This window comes from Danaus plexippus, assembly GCF_018135715.1.
Source record: "Danaus plexippus chromosome 3 unlocalized genomic scaffold, MEX_DaPlex mxdp_30, whole genome shotgun sequence".
NCBI lineage: Eukaryota > Metazoa > Arthropoda > Insecta > Lepidoptera > Nymphalidae > Danaus > Danaus plexippus.
This window is the reverse complement of record NW_026869845.1, coordinates 2792491-2806987: the sequence shown is the minus strand read 5'-3', so window position 1 is coordinate 2806987 and position 14497 is coordinate 2792491. Positions and strand designations below refer to the sequence as shown.

At 30.8% G+C, this 14497-nt stretch overlaps 1 protein-coding gene across 2 annotated transcripts in view; it reads left to right on the top strand.

Moving 5' to 3' along the window:
* LOC116769606 (O-acyltransferase like protein-like) overlaps positions 1-14497 on the top strand; it is a 29508-nt gene extending 15011 nt beyond the window's left edge. For both annotated transcript variants that reach the window (XM_061526931.1, XM_032660747.2), the window contains exons 3-13: positions 6209-6390; positions 7705-7904; positions 8813-8939; positions 9113-9197; positions 9380-9488; positions 9587-9742; positions 9826-10335; positions 10639-10808; positions 11566-11742; positions 11976-12172; positions 13608-14497. In XM_061526931.1, the coding sequence (XP_061382915.1) occupies positions 6209-6390; positions 7705-7904; positions 8813-8939; positions 9113-9197; positions 9380-9488; positions 9587-9742; positions 9826-10335; positions 10639-10808; positions 11566-11742; positions 11976-12172; positions 13608-13733 (2039 nt within the window). In that variant the 3' untranslated portion in view covers positions 13734-14497. The remainder of the gene's footprint in view (positions 1-6208; positions 6391-7704; positions 7905-8812; positions 8940-9112; positions 9198-9379; positions 9489-9586; positions 9743-9825; positions 10336-10638; positions 10809-11565; positions 11743-11975; positions 12173-13607) is intronic.

The following is a 14497-nucleotide window of genomic DNA, read 5'->3' as shown; positions in this document are numbered from 1 at the left end:
TCTCGGAAGTATGAATTTTTAAAAAGCAATCTCTGTCCGGGATTAAATTGGGTATCCACCTAAGATAACTTTTCCCATCCTTAATATCTAAATCGTCCTATTATTTCTTAATAAGTAAAAGCTTTGATCTGCAAACGGTGTTGTGATATTTTATTTTATTGAACAAAATTTTTAATGTTGATATTATAAGTGATTAAAGAAATGAAACAGTTTCAGTTGTCTGAAATTTAATTAAAACGTGGCTATAAAAGTGTAATCTCCTGTAAGAAGTATAAATTCCAAGATATCTTTATACTACCGAGTACTAATTGTGATTGGGTTCTTGTCGCTAGTCCCTTACAACCTAATCAATAAACCGTTGTTTAAATGTCGATGAGCTCATCACAGAAATGTGGGCCAAATTAAAGCATTCGGTTGTAATTGGATAACCGTGATAAAAAAAAATAGGTGACATTTATATAATTCAGAGCGTAACATTTTACAGAAAGTGTTGCGCAATAAATAGTTGAATACAATAATTGTTTAATAGAGATGAACCTTAGAAGGTGTTTGAATGTTGGGAAACCGTGACATAACAAGGTACCAGTGACCATGCCGGGCCGGTTCTTACGCAAAGTACATAATGTAAATCGCGAATTTCATAAGTAATGCGTGAAAGTTAACGATTCATTTCTTCACTCGCACACTTAGCGTTCCGGTCTAACGGGATTTTCATTTCGCATATCTGTCTCCAGACGAGATTAGTGGACGTTTTACGTAATACTATTACTCGTTGAACTCGTATATGTTTGTCATGAATTGTATTTGTCAGTTTGTCGTGTAATTATATTTTGCGAATTTTGTTTGAAATAAACTGAATGATCACTGTGTTAAATATATATAAACTGTTGGTGATTTCAGTTTCGCCGTACATATTGATATAAGACTTGTTACGTTTGAAGCCAAGACGCAACCCTTTGAATAACTTATGTAGGCACGGATTAGAGCAAGTGTTTATATATTAATTTACCTTTACCTAGCTGGATCTCTAGTTAATTTTTTTTAAACTAATACATCAAATTTTGGTGATTATATAGATTTTAAAATTTAGAACTTAGTCACGTGATGAGAAAGCAATGTCGTAAGTGTATTAAGTAATGTATTTATAATGAAATATGTTCAGATTATATTAACTTCTATTATAAAACATTGTTATAGTATAAAATAATAATGTATTATAATAACAAAACTATAGAAAAACAATCCAATTTCAAAAGAATTGTATGCAAATTGAATTCTAAATGAAGATTCATTGAACATTTCAATTTATTTTCCGATAACTGCCTTTCGATAACTGATTTCATTCATCTCTTTGATTATCTATAAAGTTTAAGAATAATATTATAGGAATTCTCTTATTATAATATTAAATTCTTAGTTTCATAGACATCATTACTTTTCATTGATATAGACTTGTATTATTTTTAATTTATTATTAAACTTATACGAAATATTCCTCTTTAATGATACTATGAATTAATTAATGCATTTTAATAATTATGTAAGCCAAGCCAAGAACGCTGTTTGCGTTTAAGGAAAACCGACAGATTTTTTGGAACCAAATTTACGAGCTATTTAGTGATATATGTAAAATTTTCAAATTATTTAACTCAGACTTGAGACTTAAACGTTCTCTATACAGTGATAATGAATTAAATATTTGTTAAAAGTTAAGAAATCTAAGCAATTATTTGATGTAGGTACTATTTTTTAAAATAGACGATAATATTTTTTTTTCACGACAATATGCGTGATATTTAAATTTTGCACAATCCGCAATACAAAAATACAAAATAAGTGGGTTGCGTCAAGAATAGTTTATTTACATTTCAACACAGTAAACATGTTGTTCTCATTTCGAAACGCTTACTAACACGTATAGATAAACATAATTTTTGCACACATTCAGTGATGGACGTTATAAAACGCATTGTCTTCTAGTTTATTACAAAATAGAACATAAAAAAATTAGCACCAGTCTAAACTGTAATAAAGTACACTAAAGAAACATTTTGTAATTCGTTTAACATGTTCGCCGTAAAAAACTGTTGCAATTTTCTACGACGAAACATATTTCGCACTTTGTTTGTCTCTTAATGTACATTACCTTTGGATACGTCTATAAGTTTTCAAATATATTCTTACTATATAATATGCAATAATATATAATTAAGACATAATAAAATGTAACAAGAAAAGAACTACCTTTTATGATAATTAATTACTAGAGTCATATTTTATTTCTTATAATTTCTTGTCCGATAACTCTTAAAAGAAAATTAATTATTTGAGTAATGTCTTTTTCAATATGTTATGTACTTAGTTATGACTTTTTCTCTTTTGTTTTTATCTCGGGTGGTCTTTGCTTGAGGTCTGTTTTATATATACCCAAGTCTAACAATTCAATCTCATATTATATTCTTTTAAAACTTTTAGAATTCTGTTCCTCGGTCTTCAAAAACGGTACCTTTGTCCCTCAATCAATCCGTCTGTTACTTTGACACCACCTTTTTCCTTCCATTCATCCTTAATTTCATCCATAAAATAAACATATCCGAAATTAAGGCAGTATATGCCCCGCTTCTTTCGCTTATTTTGTCCCTCATATGGGATTAAAAAAGAATAGATTCTGCATACATCTGCATAGATGATTCTGCATAGATCTAGAATTATAGAATCTGTCAAAAAGCAATACCATATAACATAAGTAAAAGAAATATCAAAACACCGTTAAGTTGTTAGTGTCAAAAAAGGTGACTTTTGAGAAGTTGATAAAATAACATAGGCCTGTCTGAGTGTACATGTACATATGTATTAAACACTTTTTTAGCTATTGGTCTTAATTTATCCCAAAATGTGGTTATCATTAGTTATTTAATATTTAAATAACATCACTGCTATAACCAAACTTAATAAAAATCAATTCAATTTTAATTGAAAATGTCTCCATGACCTTTTTTAACAATCTTTATAGTAAATAAAAAAAGAGCACATTCATTCACATTTAAGAATAAAATTTATAATTTCTTTTAACCAGATACACTGAAACCTCGAGACAAAAAGTTTTAAACGGTATTTATGGACTTGTGTTTTGCGTAGAAATGTCAAAGCGTGAAGAGCGTTGCGAGTTCCAAAAATCCGAGGCCAATGTCGTTTAATGTCACGACATTGACAAGGGTTTATAAAATGTGTTTCAAACTGATAAATGTATGAATTCCATTATACATATTCAAAATAAATTGAAGGATCTCTTTGAGAAATTATTCGGGATCTGTCTAGCTGAGAGAAATCTTATACAATTGTGTAGACACGATACATCACTCTAGGGCACTTTATGTGCTACCATTTTTTCATGTTAAATAACGTTCGAAGCTCATTTATATTTAAATTTTTTTTATGACCACATTTTTGAAAACTTTCTATTCTGAAAAAAAGCGAATGATGCTTACAACATTGTTCATAGCTGTAAAAGAAGTTTTAGCCCGACCTTGATGGACTGTGTTGTAAGACTTGTTGGCGGTGTCATCAAAGTGATTTTGATTGACGTTTTAACACGAAGACAGTTGACGAATTTGGAAATATAAAGAGTTGTTCAGACAATTTGTAAGTCTAATTTACCCGGAATTTATATATATTTAACAAAACATCCGTAAACACCGCGAAAGTCTCCGAAACGGTTTTCCTTCGCACCGCAGTCTAATGTATATTAAATATCAGTTTTTATACATTTAACATTTTAATAAAACAGGCCATGGAAATGTTGGCAAGCTGTTGTAAGCTGTAATGACGCAACATTAGCTCCTCATGAATTTCCGTGAAATATTAAAGACGCCTAGCGGATTTTATTAAAACTGTCTAAGTTCTACATTAGAACCTTTAATTAAATACATTTTCTACATTATATTTTGCATTAAAATAATTTATTTCACTCGAGGCTTCGCTTGTTTCTATCCTAGTTTCATTATATTTGATAATTATTCAATAAAATGACTGTGTTTATAAAACATATAAAAAAGAGTTGAAATAAAAAAAATAATCTGTTTCGATTTCACTATTAAAGTTACCTTTAACATAATAATAAGACGGTACATATATAGCGCACATGATCATTTTAAAATTTCTCGTTGTATACTTTACATTAAGATTTGATATGTGATAAATATAAGGCCTTTCAAGTTGCAACAGCTTTATATAAAACCTCATTATCTAACATTTCCTTATATTATACTTGATTTTGATAATTAACTCGTTATTTTATAAAGCACTTTACCAAAAAGCGAATCTTTTTTGAGAATGTAGCCGGTAATATTTTAATGGAATTCTATATAAGTTAATCATACAACCATCACCTAATAATCACATCATCCTGCTAACTTTATAATAAATGACTTTTTGAAATATTGAAGGGATTTGGAGTCAAAGGGCGTAAGATATATTTTACGAGGCAATAATTCACAGCTGCTATAAATGGCCCACAATATAAATTGGACACAAAGCTCATTACATTTTGTGCTTTATTTTCTTGAAGTGAACAATTGATGGGCATTGTATTTATTTTGACAAATATTTTAATAAACGTGTGTATGGTAATATTTTATTATTTATAAGAACACTAAACTGATTTTTCAGTTATAGCGGCCTGAATAAGAGTGAAGTGTTTAGTTCGGATTCAAAATAAATAATATTGCAATACAAATGAAGCCATAAATTTTAACAAAATTTTTAAATTATATAAAGCGTTTTAGGGGTCGTTAGAGTCATATTCATTTCAAGCAAGAATATTCTAGACAAGGTACAACACTGTTCAGTAAACGTGGCAGCACCTGTAGTTAATTTATGTTCACATCATATGTTTAGTTATTTTTAGATAAAAATATCTACTTACGAAACGAATTTTCGTGATTTACGGGAATTGTTCATTAATTGATTAATTATTTAACTCCGCGGCTTTTGCTTGCTAAATGCTTTCAAACGCTAATGGTGAAACTTTTAAATGTTATAAGGCTTATTGTTAGTGTATTTTTGCGTATAAATACGGCTTTTGGATGGAATATAGTATGCGGTTGTCACAGTTGTTTATGGAAAGTAATATGCATTGACCCAGAACGCTTAAAGAAAAATAGCCTCAATAACTTATCAAAGTATTTTGTAGTATAAAACTCGTAGTGATGTTGCAAAAGTTTTGATACCATATTTAGGAGCGGTGTAATGGGAAGCATACTTCGCTTGCCGTATTCTCTAGGCGTTTCTCTCTCTGACTGTTACCTATATCGATCCATGACACACGGCCTAATGGACCAACAACTCCCAGTGTTATAAAAGACTTACTTAAAAATTTTATCGTATCACGTATCCGTTCAAAAGATTATCTTTCAAACGATGAGACTTACAGCGTGGGGGATAATCTGTCTAAACAGAAATAGCAACACTTTAGTACCTAAATATTTAAACAGTCGCTTACAATAAGGCTTTAAATTGTGAATTAAAAAACAGTTAAAGGAATGTCTATATAAAATGAAAATAATATTATAAGTGAATGAAATTGTTAGACTGTTAGGTGTAGTTAATGAAATTAATGCTTTATATTGTACTTTCTGGAACATTCCTATATAGATTTTTATAATAAGAATTTTAGATTCTTTTGAAATTGGCTTTAAATTCTTTACTTTCGTAACAACTTGACTAATAATTAATTTATTATATTACTACTAAGCGGGTAAGACGCTATTTGATCTGGTCAAAAAGAAGCTATGAAAGATTTTAGGTTTTATTTTAAGCTCAATTATAGTTGTCACTAGTTTTGTGAATTTTTTTTTATTGTTTTTTCTACAGAATCACAGAGCATAGCAAAAACTTTTTTTTATATAAGTTGTGTTATAGACATTTGCAATTTTCTTTTTCATCGACTTTAATTGCTGTTATCGTTATTATTACTACTATGTTTTATTTTCTTATTCTCTTTCTCTTCAACCAGACTATTAATAAGTCCTTCTACCCTATGCCAACTTAAGGCTTGTTCGATTTAAGTTTAATTTTAATAATTCTGATTTTAGTTAAAGTACAAGGTTATAAAATTACTTCCACTTTGAAAGCCAAGAATGAAAGGTCAGCCGTTGTTTTAATTGAACATCTTTTTCTTTAAATATTTTATATATTTTTTGTATTTCAGTTTATGATGCATCAGGCCAGTATAGTCCAAACATGCTATTTGGGAACGAATTCTGGCTCGGATCAATAAACGCATGTCGTGATTTGCAACACAAAGAGTACTATGCGCAAACGCCGCCTTTCCCTTGTACCTTCTATGTTGCCAAAATTAACCTCACCGTCGACGGAGATCACATACCACAGGTAATATTTTAAGAGCTTGAGTATAAAATGAATTGCACTACTCGATACTTTTGTTCTTTTTCCTTAATTACGATAATAGTCATTGAGTTAACGATGTAAATTTACATTGCCTTGATAATCTTTCCTTCCTTTATGATATATTTCCTACTGGAATATTATTTGTATTTCTCAAGAGGTAATGATAGCTGCAACTATTTTAAAATGCAATTTCATACATTGTAACTAGCCACGAAGATAACGTTACATTCGTGATGTAACGTTACGTTACATGTACGAGTATCTAATTGAATAAGTTTATGGAATCATTCAGTTCCTACGAAATTGAGTTTGTAATAATTAATTAGAAGCGTCTGTCAAAGGTAACTTGCTTCGTGTGTAATTTAAGTCGCTGAACGTTTATTTAAAGACATTAAAAGCGAACATCAGAGGGCTTTTAAAGCCATAAAGAGCGCTTCCCTAGAACCTAAATGACACGACTATTTTTGACGTTGAGTAAATCAACTTGAGTTGAGGGAGGAGGCGCTCTCATGTTACAGAACTTTTATATTAGAACTTCCATTTTGGTTGTCTCCAATAATTGTCCCGAATTTCCTCTTGTGTTTATTCGCTCTCACAAGCATGTTTGCTTGTTTGGTGTACGGTTGAATACTCACTGGAAAAATGAAAACATTTTACATTATCTTATTGTGTAGACTAATTTGCATCACTTGACATATCTGTAGATAATGTCCTTGGGTATTCCACCATCAATAAGGTGTTTTATTTTTATTTGTTACCATATACTAAAAGAGGACAATAGTTCTTACTGACGCGTTCCCTGTTATGAGTAAATTTTGCATATGCCTGATATATTGCCTTCGGTTTAGACAAAATTTCAGTTAAGTCTCTGTGATAATTCAGTACTTTCAGAAGAGTGACTATAAAGAATAGAATACAGACAAAACATTTTAACATAAATTTCGTAGTTTTCATAGCTCTTATATTACCCTCATGGAATACCACATAAATAATGAAGTAGGATTAACACTAAATAACTGTAGTAATCAATTTATATCAGGTTTTGTATTTCATAGATTTCTATGAGAATTTTAATTTTATAAATTGCTCTTGAGGATTTTTATCACCTTGTAGAAGATACTGGATAATGTTTTGCATATATTTTACTGCTTTTAAAATGGTGTTACCTTTCCGTTAATAATGTCATTTATAATATAATACCCACGACCATTACGTCTAGATTGTAAATAGTTAAATGGATCATTGCCATCTTGGTAATAGTGATATGTTATTGTACAATCTATTTGTCCTTTGCAGACAAGGCCTATGCTTGTCGGTCAGTGCGTGCCGGCGTCTTGCGATAAAGATGATTTGAAATCTGTATTGGATGCTGCGGAGACGGCAATCGTTGAAAGGGCCGTAGCCAATGGCTTCATCGCTTCCTTCACTACCCTCTACGTCCGACCTGTCCCTGGCACTTATGATGTTTTAAAAGATTTTAAATTTCATATATTAACGTAAGTAACACGTTTCTCACGACTAATAAGCAATCATCATTGTGTGAGAGTTTATTTAAGATAAATTTAGCACACGTAATACTTATAGAATTCAATAAATTATATGACGTTTTCGATTTGAAGTCACAAATAAAGCCAATAAACAGTTAAGTTGTGTATATTAACAAAATATTATAATAAATAATGATTCTATTATGTTTAAGGCAATTACTGGGTAATGACATCTAAGACTTTCGCGAGTTTTATTCATTCAATTGAAACTAATACATATATTACGGATATACTACGCGAATTTTGATTATTTTAAAATGGGATTATGCAGTTTTAAAACAATAAAAATTCGCGTAGTATATCCGAAATATATAAGTTTGATTTTAATTACTAGGTACGTAACCATAGCAACGATAATAAAAAATTAATTATAGACTATGTAAAATTCCATTATACATTTTGATAGACGTTTCCGTTCCAATTCGTAAGTATTCAGAATAAAGACTTAAAATAAAAGCGGATGTTTTCAATGCGAATTATTAAGAATTTGGCCGGCAGGACGTTTCGTAGTCGTTTTAATTTATTTATATATATGATTTATTAAATATTTTTTTTTGCATTTCCTTTTAACCTGAATAGAGATTCACATAATGACGGGCATCTTAAATGTGAATATGCTGTGTCGAGGTCGTTATATGATTACGGAATGATATCCGTTCATAAACTTGTACAATGTAAACCTTTTGACTAGGATAAATACATTGAGATAGTGTTTAGTAAAACTATAAATACCGGACAACTGTAAAATATATAATCTTTATAATACTAATTGTAAAATCAGCGTAATGTTTTAACAAACAAAAATACTTAATAATGAAAGTTGAAATAAAGTGATAACAAGTCGATAATTTTTTTAGGACCGTTATTTTGACGGTGTCGGTGTGGATGTTGGTAGCTTCTGCCTACGAAGGTTACTTGGAGAGAAAATACCGCAATAAAGAACCGAAGGATCTAGAAGTAGCCAACAACAATCACAAACCAACTGTTGGTACATCATTTTGATATACAATTAAAAATTACTTATCCGAATAAATTACTATAAACAAAGTTTTATTATTTCATACTAAATCTATTTTATTGGTCATGTAATGTTCCGACAGCGATTATGATTTTGGAGATTATTAAGAGCAAATTAAGTTATTAGTGTTTGATTTCAGGCGAATAACAATAACACACCACAAGCGTCTGCAAAAAACGTGGACAACGATATCAAAGAAAAAGATATAAGAAGAGATGTTTGCGGTAAAAGAATGTCTTGTTATTACGCGTTTGTATATACATATGCATATATTAGTTATTCTGTTCGAAATCAAAACACAACAATGGACGTTTAATATATTTATGTGTATGAGATTTTAATTATAAGCAATTTGGAATTTTTTATGTAAAAAAAAAAATTTAAGAATATTTTTTTTTTGCTTTAGGAGTATGGTCTGAAATTCTGCTGTCATTTTCAATACTCTCTAATGGGCGAGCCATTCTGAGCACACACAAGCCGAGCGATGGAGCACTAACTTGCTTACACGGCATGAGGTCAGAATAAATGTTCACAGGGAATTGTTTGCGATATATTTTGTATTCCGTGTTGTTCTTGGACGCATTTGAAATCTATTTTTCATTTCGCTTTGTAGATTCCTTTCCGTGTTGTGGGTCATCATGGTGCACACATATTTGACAGTTTTCTACATAGCAGATAACAAGACTATGAGAGTGGTCACTGAAAGGAATTTTCTTTATCAATCAGTCGGTAATGCATCCTACTGTGTGGACACATTTTTCTTTATCAGGTACCTCAAAAATTTCCTTCTCAAGTATATTTAATGTAAAAGTATATTTAAGTAAATTTAATAAAAAACACCTTAATTTTCAGCGGTCTGCTCGTCACTGTGCTTTTCTTGAGAACAGAGGAGAGTAAGGCTAATCGGAAAAAAATAGCAAAATGCAGGGAAAATAATAAGGAAACAAACAAAAACCAGAATAGTTATACAAATTCAGCGTTATCGGTCTCAGTCGTTAGCCAAGAATCGTTCTACGAAGATTTACTTGACAAGCCGGAGGTTAGGGTTTACAGCAAACGAGAAGTCTTCGGTATGACGAAGTCTTTTCTCGTCCTCCTATCATACCGCGTGGTGAGGCTGACGCCGGCGTATGCGTTCGTCATCGGTTTGAACGAGCTGGCGCTTCGGTACACCTACGACCACACGGTGTTCGAGCCGGCTATCTTCGACCACATCAACTGCAACCATTACTGGTGGCGTAACTTGCTCTACATAAATAATTTATTTCCTCAAAAAGACATGTGCATGGTCTGGTCCTGGTACATGGCTAATGACACGCAATTTTATGCTGTCGGTATAATACTGCTGTTGATATCCATCAAGTGAGTATACATTTTATATAATGATTTAGTTTGAAAATATTTTCGTTATGAATAAAATTAAAAAAAAAAATCCATACCTTAAAATCCACTTAAGATTAATTATAATTCTCACAAAGAAAATATTTTAATGTTTTCATTGTTATTTGTTAAGGTGTTATACCAAAATCTGAAAGCTTCAAAAATTTTCGATATTAATTTCTTTAATTTAAATACACCTAAAATATTTTTTTATATATAATTTATGTGTACTTCAAGTCGCAATCGTATTAAAAAAAATTCTATGACAAAATGTAACTGTCCTAGGCATACGAGATTCGCGATGGTGTCCCTGATCCTGGTGTTGGTTAGTTCCTGGGCAACCACCATCTACGTGTCAGTGTGGCACCAGTACAAAGCTCGCATTCAAGAGCCGTTTGAAATGTTTGATCCACTTTATGACAAACCGTGGTCCCGCATCGGACCTTATTTGGTTGGTGAGTATAATTAATATATCTTTTTTAGTGCTCATAATTTTTTTTTGTATATAAAATTAACAATAAAAAAAGTAATATTCATATAATGTTCAAACTTAACGTTCAATGTATGAAAATATATTTAGTATAAAAGAATAAACAGTGTGTAAAGTTCTCGAGATTTAATTGTAAGATTAAAAAAAAAATTAAAAATATGAATTGTTACATATCAAAAGTGTTTTTCTAACTGAAGTCTTTCCTTTCAAACTAAGGCATATAAATTTTGTTTTAAATTTAAAAAAAAAATATTACTAAATGACTTTTTAAAAATATAACATATTTTTGTAACAAATAAGTTACTGTTATAAATTTATTAATTTTTTTCCAATTGAAAAATACTCAAGAAAATGAGAATTGTTGCGTACAATTGTGAATAATTAAAAAGCGAAGCGATTTCTTTGAACAGTCTGAAATATTATCTTTAAAGATTTGGGATTATGAAGCTCTTATATTTTTTGTGGGTTTATTTGTGAGTGAAGAAAAATTACGTTGTTTGAAAAAAATATCCTATAAGATGTCGTTATTACTACGACTACAATCAGTTTTTCCTCGTCCTCGTCTGCCCGTGATCACGGTTGCTGCAAAGTAACCGAAACGTCGGGATTATGTAGTTTTTAAATAATAAAATCCGCGTAGTAAATCCGAATAATACTAGTATCATTTAAATGAATAAAACTCGCGAAAATCTTAGATCTCATTATGTATAATATTGTTTCAGGAATGATCGTAGGGTGGTATTTACATAAAACTAAATGTCAAATAAAAATGCCATATTGGCTGGTAGCGGTTGGCTGGCCGGCCTCCCTCATTATTATTGCCAGCCTCATCTTTGGTATGGTGGACGGATACTTTGAAGTCTGGCCAACCGCCTTTTACGTCAGTGTTGGTCATACAGGTATGGCAGAAGAAAATACAGCAATAATCTTAATTATTTGAGGTTCTTTTCGCCTACAATCAAATACTATCGAACATAAAATGATTATGCATATATATATAGCTCTGAAGCGTTCAAATGTCTTGCAAAGTTTTTAAAACATATTGTGGCTAACCAGCAATTGATATATATTTTATTAAATATATGATTGTTATCCTTTGCAGACATTTTATATTATATTATTTTTCACATAGGGTGGGGCGTGGCTCTCGCATGGATTTCAATAGCGTGTTGCTGTGGTTACGGAGGACTTATCAAATCAGGGCTGTCCTACCGTGGACTGTTGCCACTCAGCCGACTCACGTACTGCGCGTACCTCGTGCATCCAACCATCATGATGTATACCTCCTTCTTGCTAGACGGGCCTCTGCATCTGGAAAACTCTATGGTGGTAAGTTATAATACACTCACAAATGCACCTGAGTTCAATTAGTTGTCTCTCTTATACATATAAAAAGTCAATGCATTATATTCTAATGTACAAATATTTCTTAGCCGCACTATTATATCGAGTCGTATCCGTTGTATTTGAGATGTAAGTTCCCCTTAAGAGTGTGCACATCAGTTTTTTAGTCGACCGTTGTAACTTTGCCTTTGTGGATCGTAAAACAAGGTCATAGTTTCATCACTAGCCACTAGACGCTCGATCACGTTCTTGAATTCAGTCTCCAAAGATTCGAAAACTACGAAGTGCAGCGCACTCGCTCCCTTCTCTAAACTAAACTAAACTGTTTGACTAAACGATAATCGTACTATTATGCAACACAACATGCAGCGTTATGTCGCGTAGAAATGTATCAGGCCAGACGAAATAAATCTTGTACATTTATAGAAAAAAAAATCTACAGTATAAGGCAAAGGTTTAATTATATTGAACACCAGTAATTTTTAAAAGAAAGGAAAGGTTTTGTTTAAAATTTTATTATGTGTATAGCTATACTGTTCTACATTTATACAAATGTGAGATAATGTTATATTTTCTACTGTTTCTGTACACATTAAACATTATAATCTAGTGAAAAATGGTCTTAAATTAAGGAACTCTTTCGATTCCGACCCACACATTCAAAGGCTGTATAGTTAGTTCTTTATAAAATAGAATCCGGTCACGGTGTTGAGTTCAATATTGAATTGGATCGGAACATTTTTCAGGAATAGAATATTATTAAAGCTTACTGTAAGTCAAATAAAAGAGTATTTTAGTGCTTAAAGTAGAGATCCGTTTAAGAAGAAAAGAAAAACTATATATTTGGGCTAGTGAGATATTCAAGTGTATATATAGAAGACTATTAAATATATTAAGTAATATAAGTTAGATTCGATAAATATAGCATTTTAGCAGACGTTTTTTTTTGATCGACAAAGCTTTCTCTCGTAAATTGTTTAAAACATGTAAACTGTGGTCCAAAATAAATGTTAAGGTTCTCTGTAACAGTTTAATGATTTTGAAAGTTGCTATCGAGAAGAAAACATTACATTGTGATAGATTTAAAATAATATTCGATTAAATTTTAATCGGCTAGTATTGGTAACTGAAGGGCAATGTTATATAAAGTTATAGTTTGTTAGAATTAACAGTTACCCATATTTCTTGTGTTATGGTGTTATGCTAGAGAATTTAAAATATCGGAGTCACTTGCAAGATATTAAAAATGATATGTAATTTGGGATTCAAACACAGCAGAACAACTGATTAAGATTTGATGCAAACATTCTTAAGTCTTGCTAAAATTTAATTTATACATTAGATACAGTTTCACTTTAAACTACTAGTAGTATGTTTTGAAGTGCAATATTTGATATATAATTTGATTCCGTAATTTCAGCTCGTCATATACTCGGGGTACGCCGTCATGGCATTCCTGGCTTCGTTCGCTATTTCACTGGCATTTGAGGCGCCCGCAGTGAGACTGTTGAAGATTATCACTGGAGGAAGCAAGAGCGAAAAATAGTCTGAGTAGCAACGTGTTATGTCCATGAAGCTGTTTAAAACAAAAAAGTTTCGGTTGAACCAAATAAAGTGTTCCCCCTTTTACGATATTGCCTCTTTAAAGGAGCTTTATTTAGATTTACAAATAATTTAATTATTTTGCTCTAGTTACGATTTAAATATAGTAAGCATACCAAGTTACCTGTAGGAGGATAATGATAGTTTTTTTCTTCTTTTTTTTCTATTTTTTTTTTATTAAATCTATATGTACTTGTGCTATTTAAATATCTGTAATAGCTCCACTCATAAAAAAAATTATCATGTTTGTTTCGAAGTAAGCCAACGGTTAAGTTAGTAAGTACTGCTTCCAATACGAACTTACTGTTGAATTCGTCCATTTCTGTAGATATTCACATAATAGGCTATTACATTATTAAAGGTCTACCATAATTCATCATGTTGATAGAGCAAGGTTAAAAACTATAACTAAGTTTTGTTGCCAACTTTGTTTATAACGAAGTATTCTGATAGTTTCAAAACAGTATCGAGTTATGTGTCTAATTGAATACTGAATATCCAATAATATATTTAGCAGAATATTTTTTTTTTTTTACAAACAATACATACCTAAAATTTTTTTTAATATAAATTTTTCTTATATGTTTCGTATATTATATGTAAGTTCCACATGTTTATAAATTTTTGAATTTAATATTACGTTGTACATACTCTGATGTAAATATATGTGTATTAAAATATAATATAATTTATATTTCTAGTCGTTAA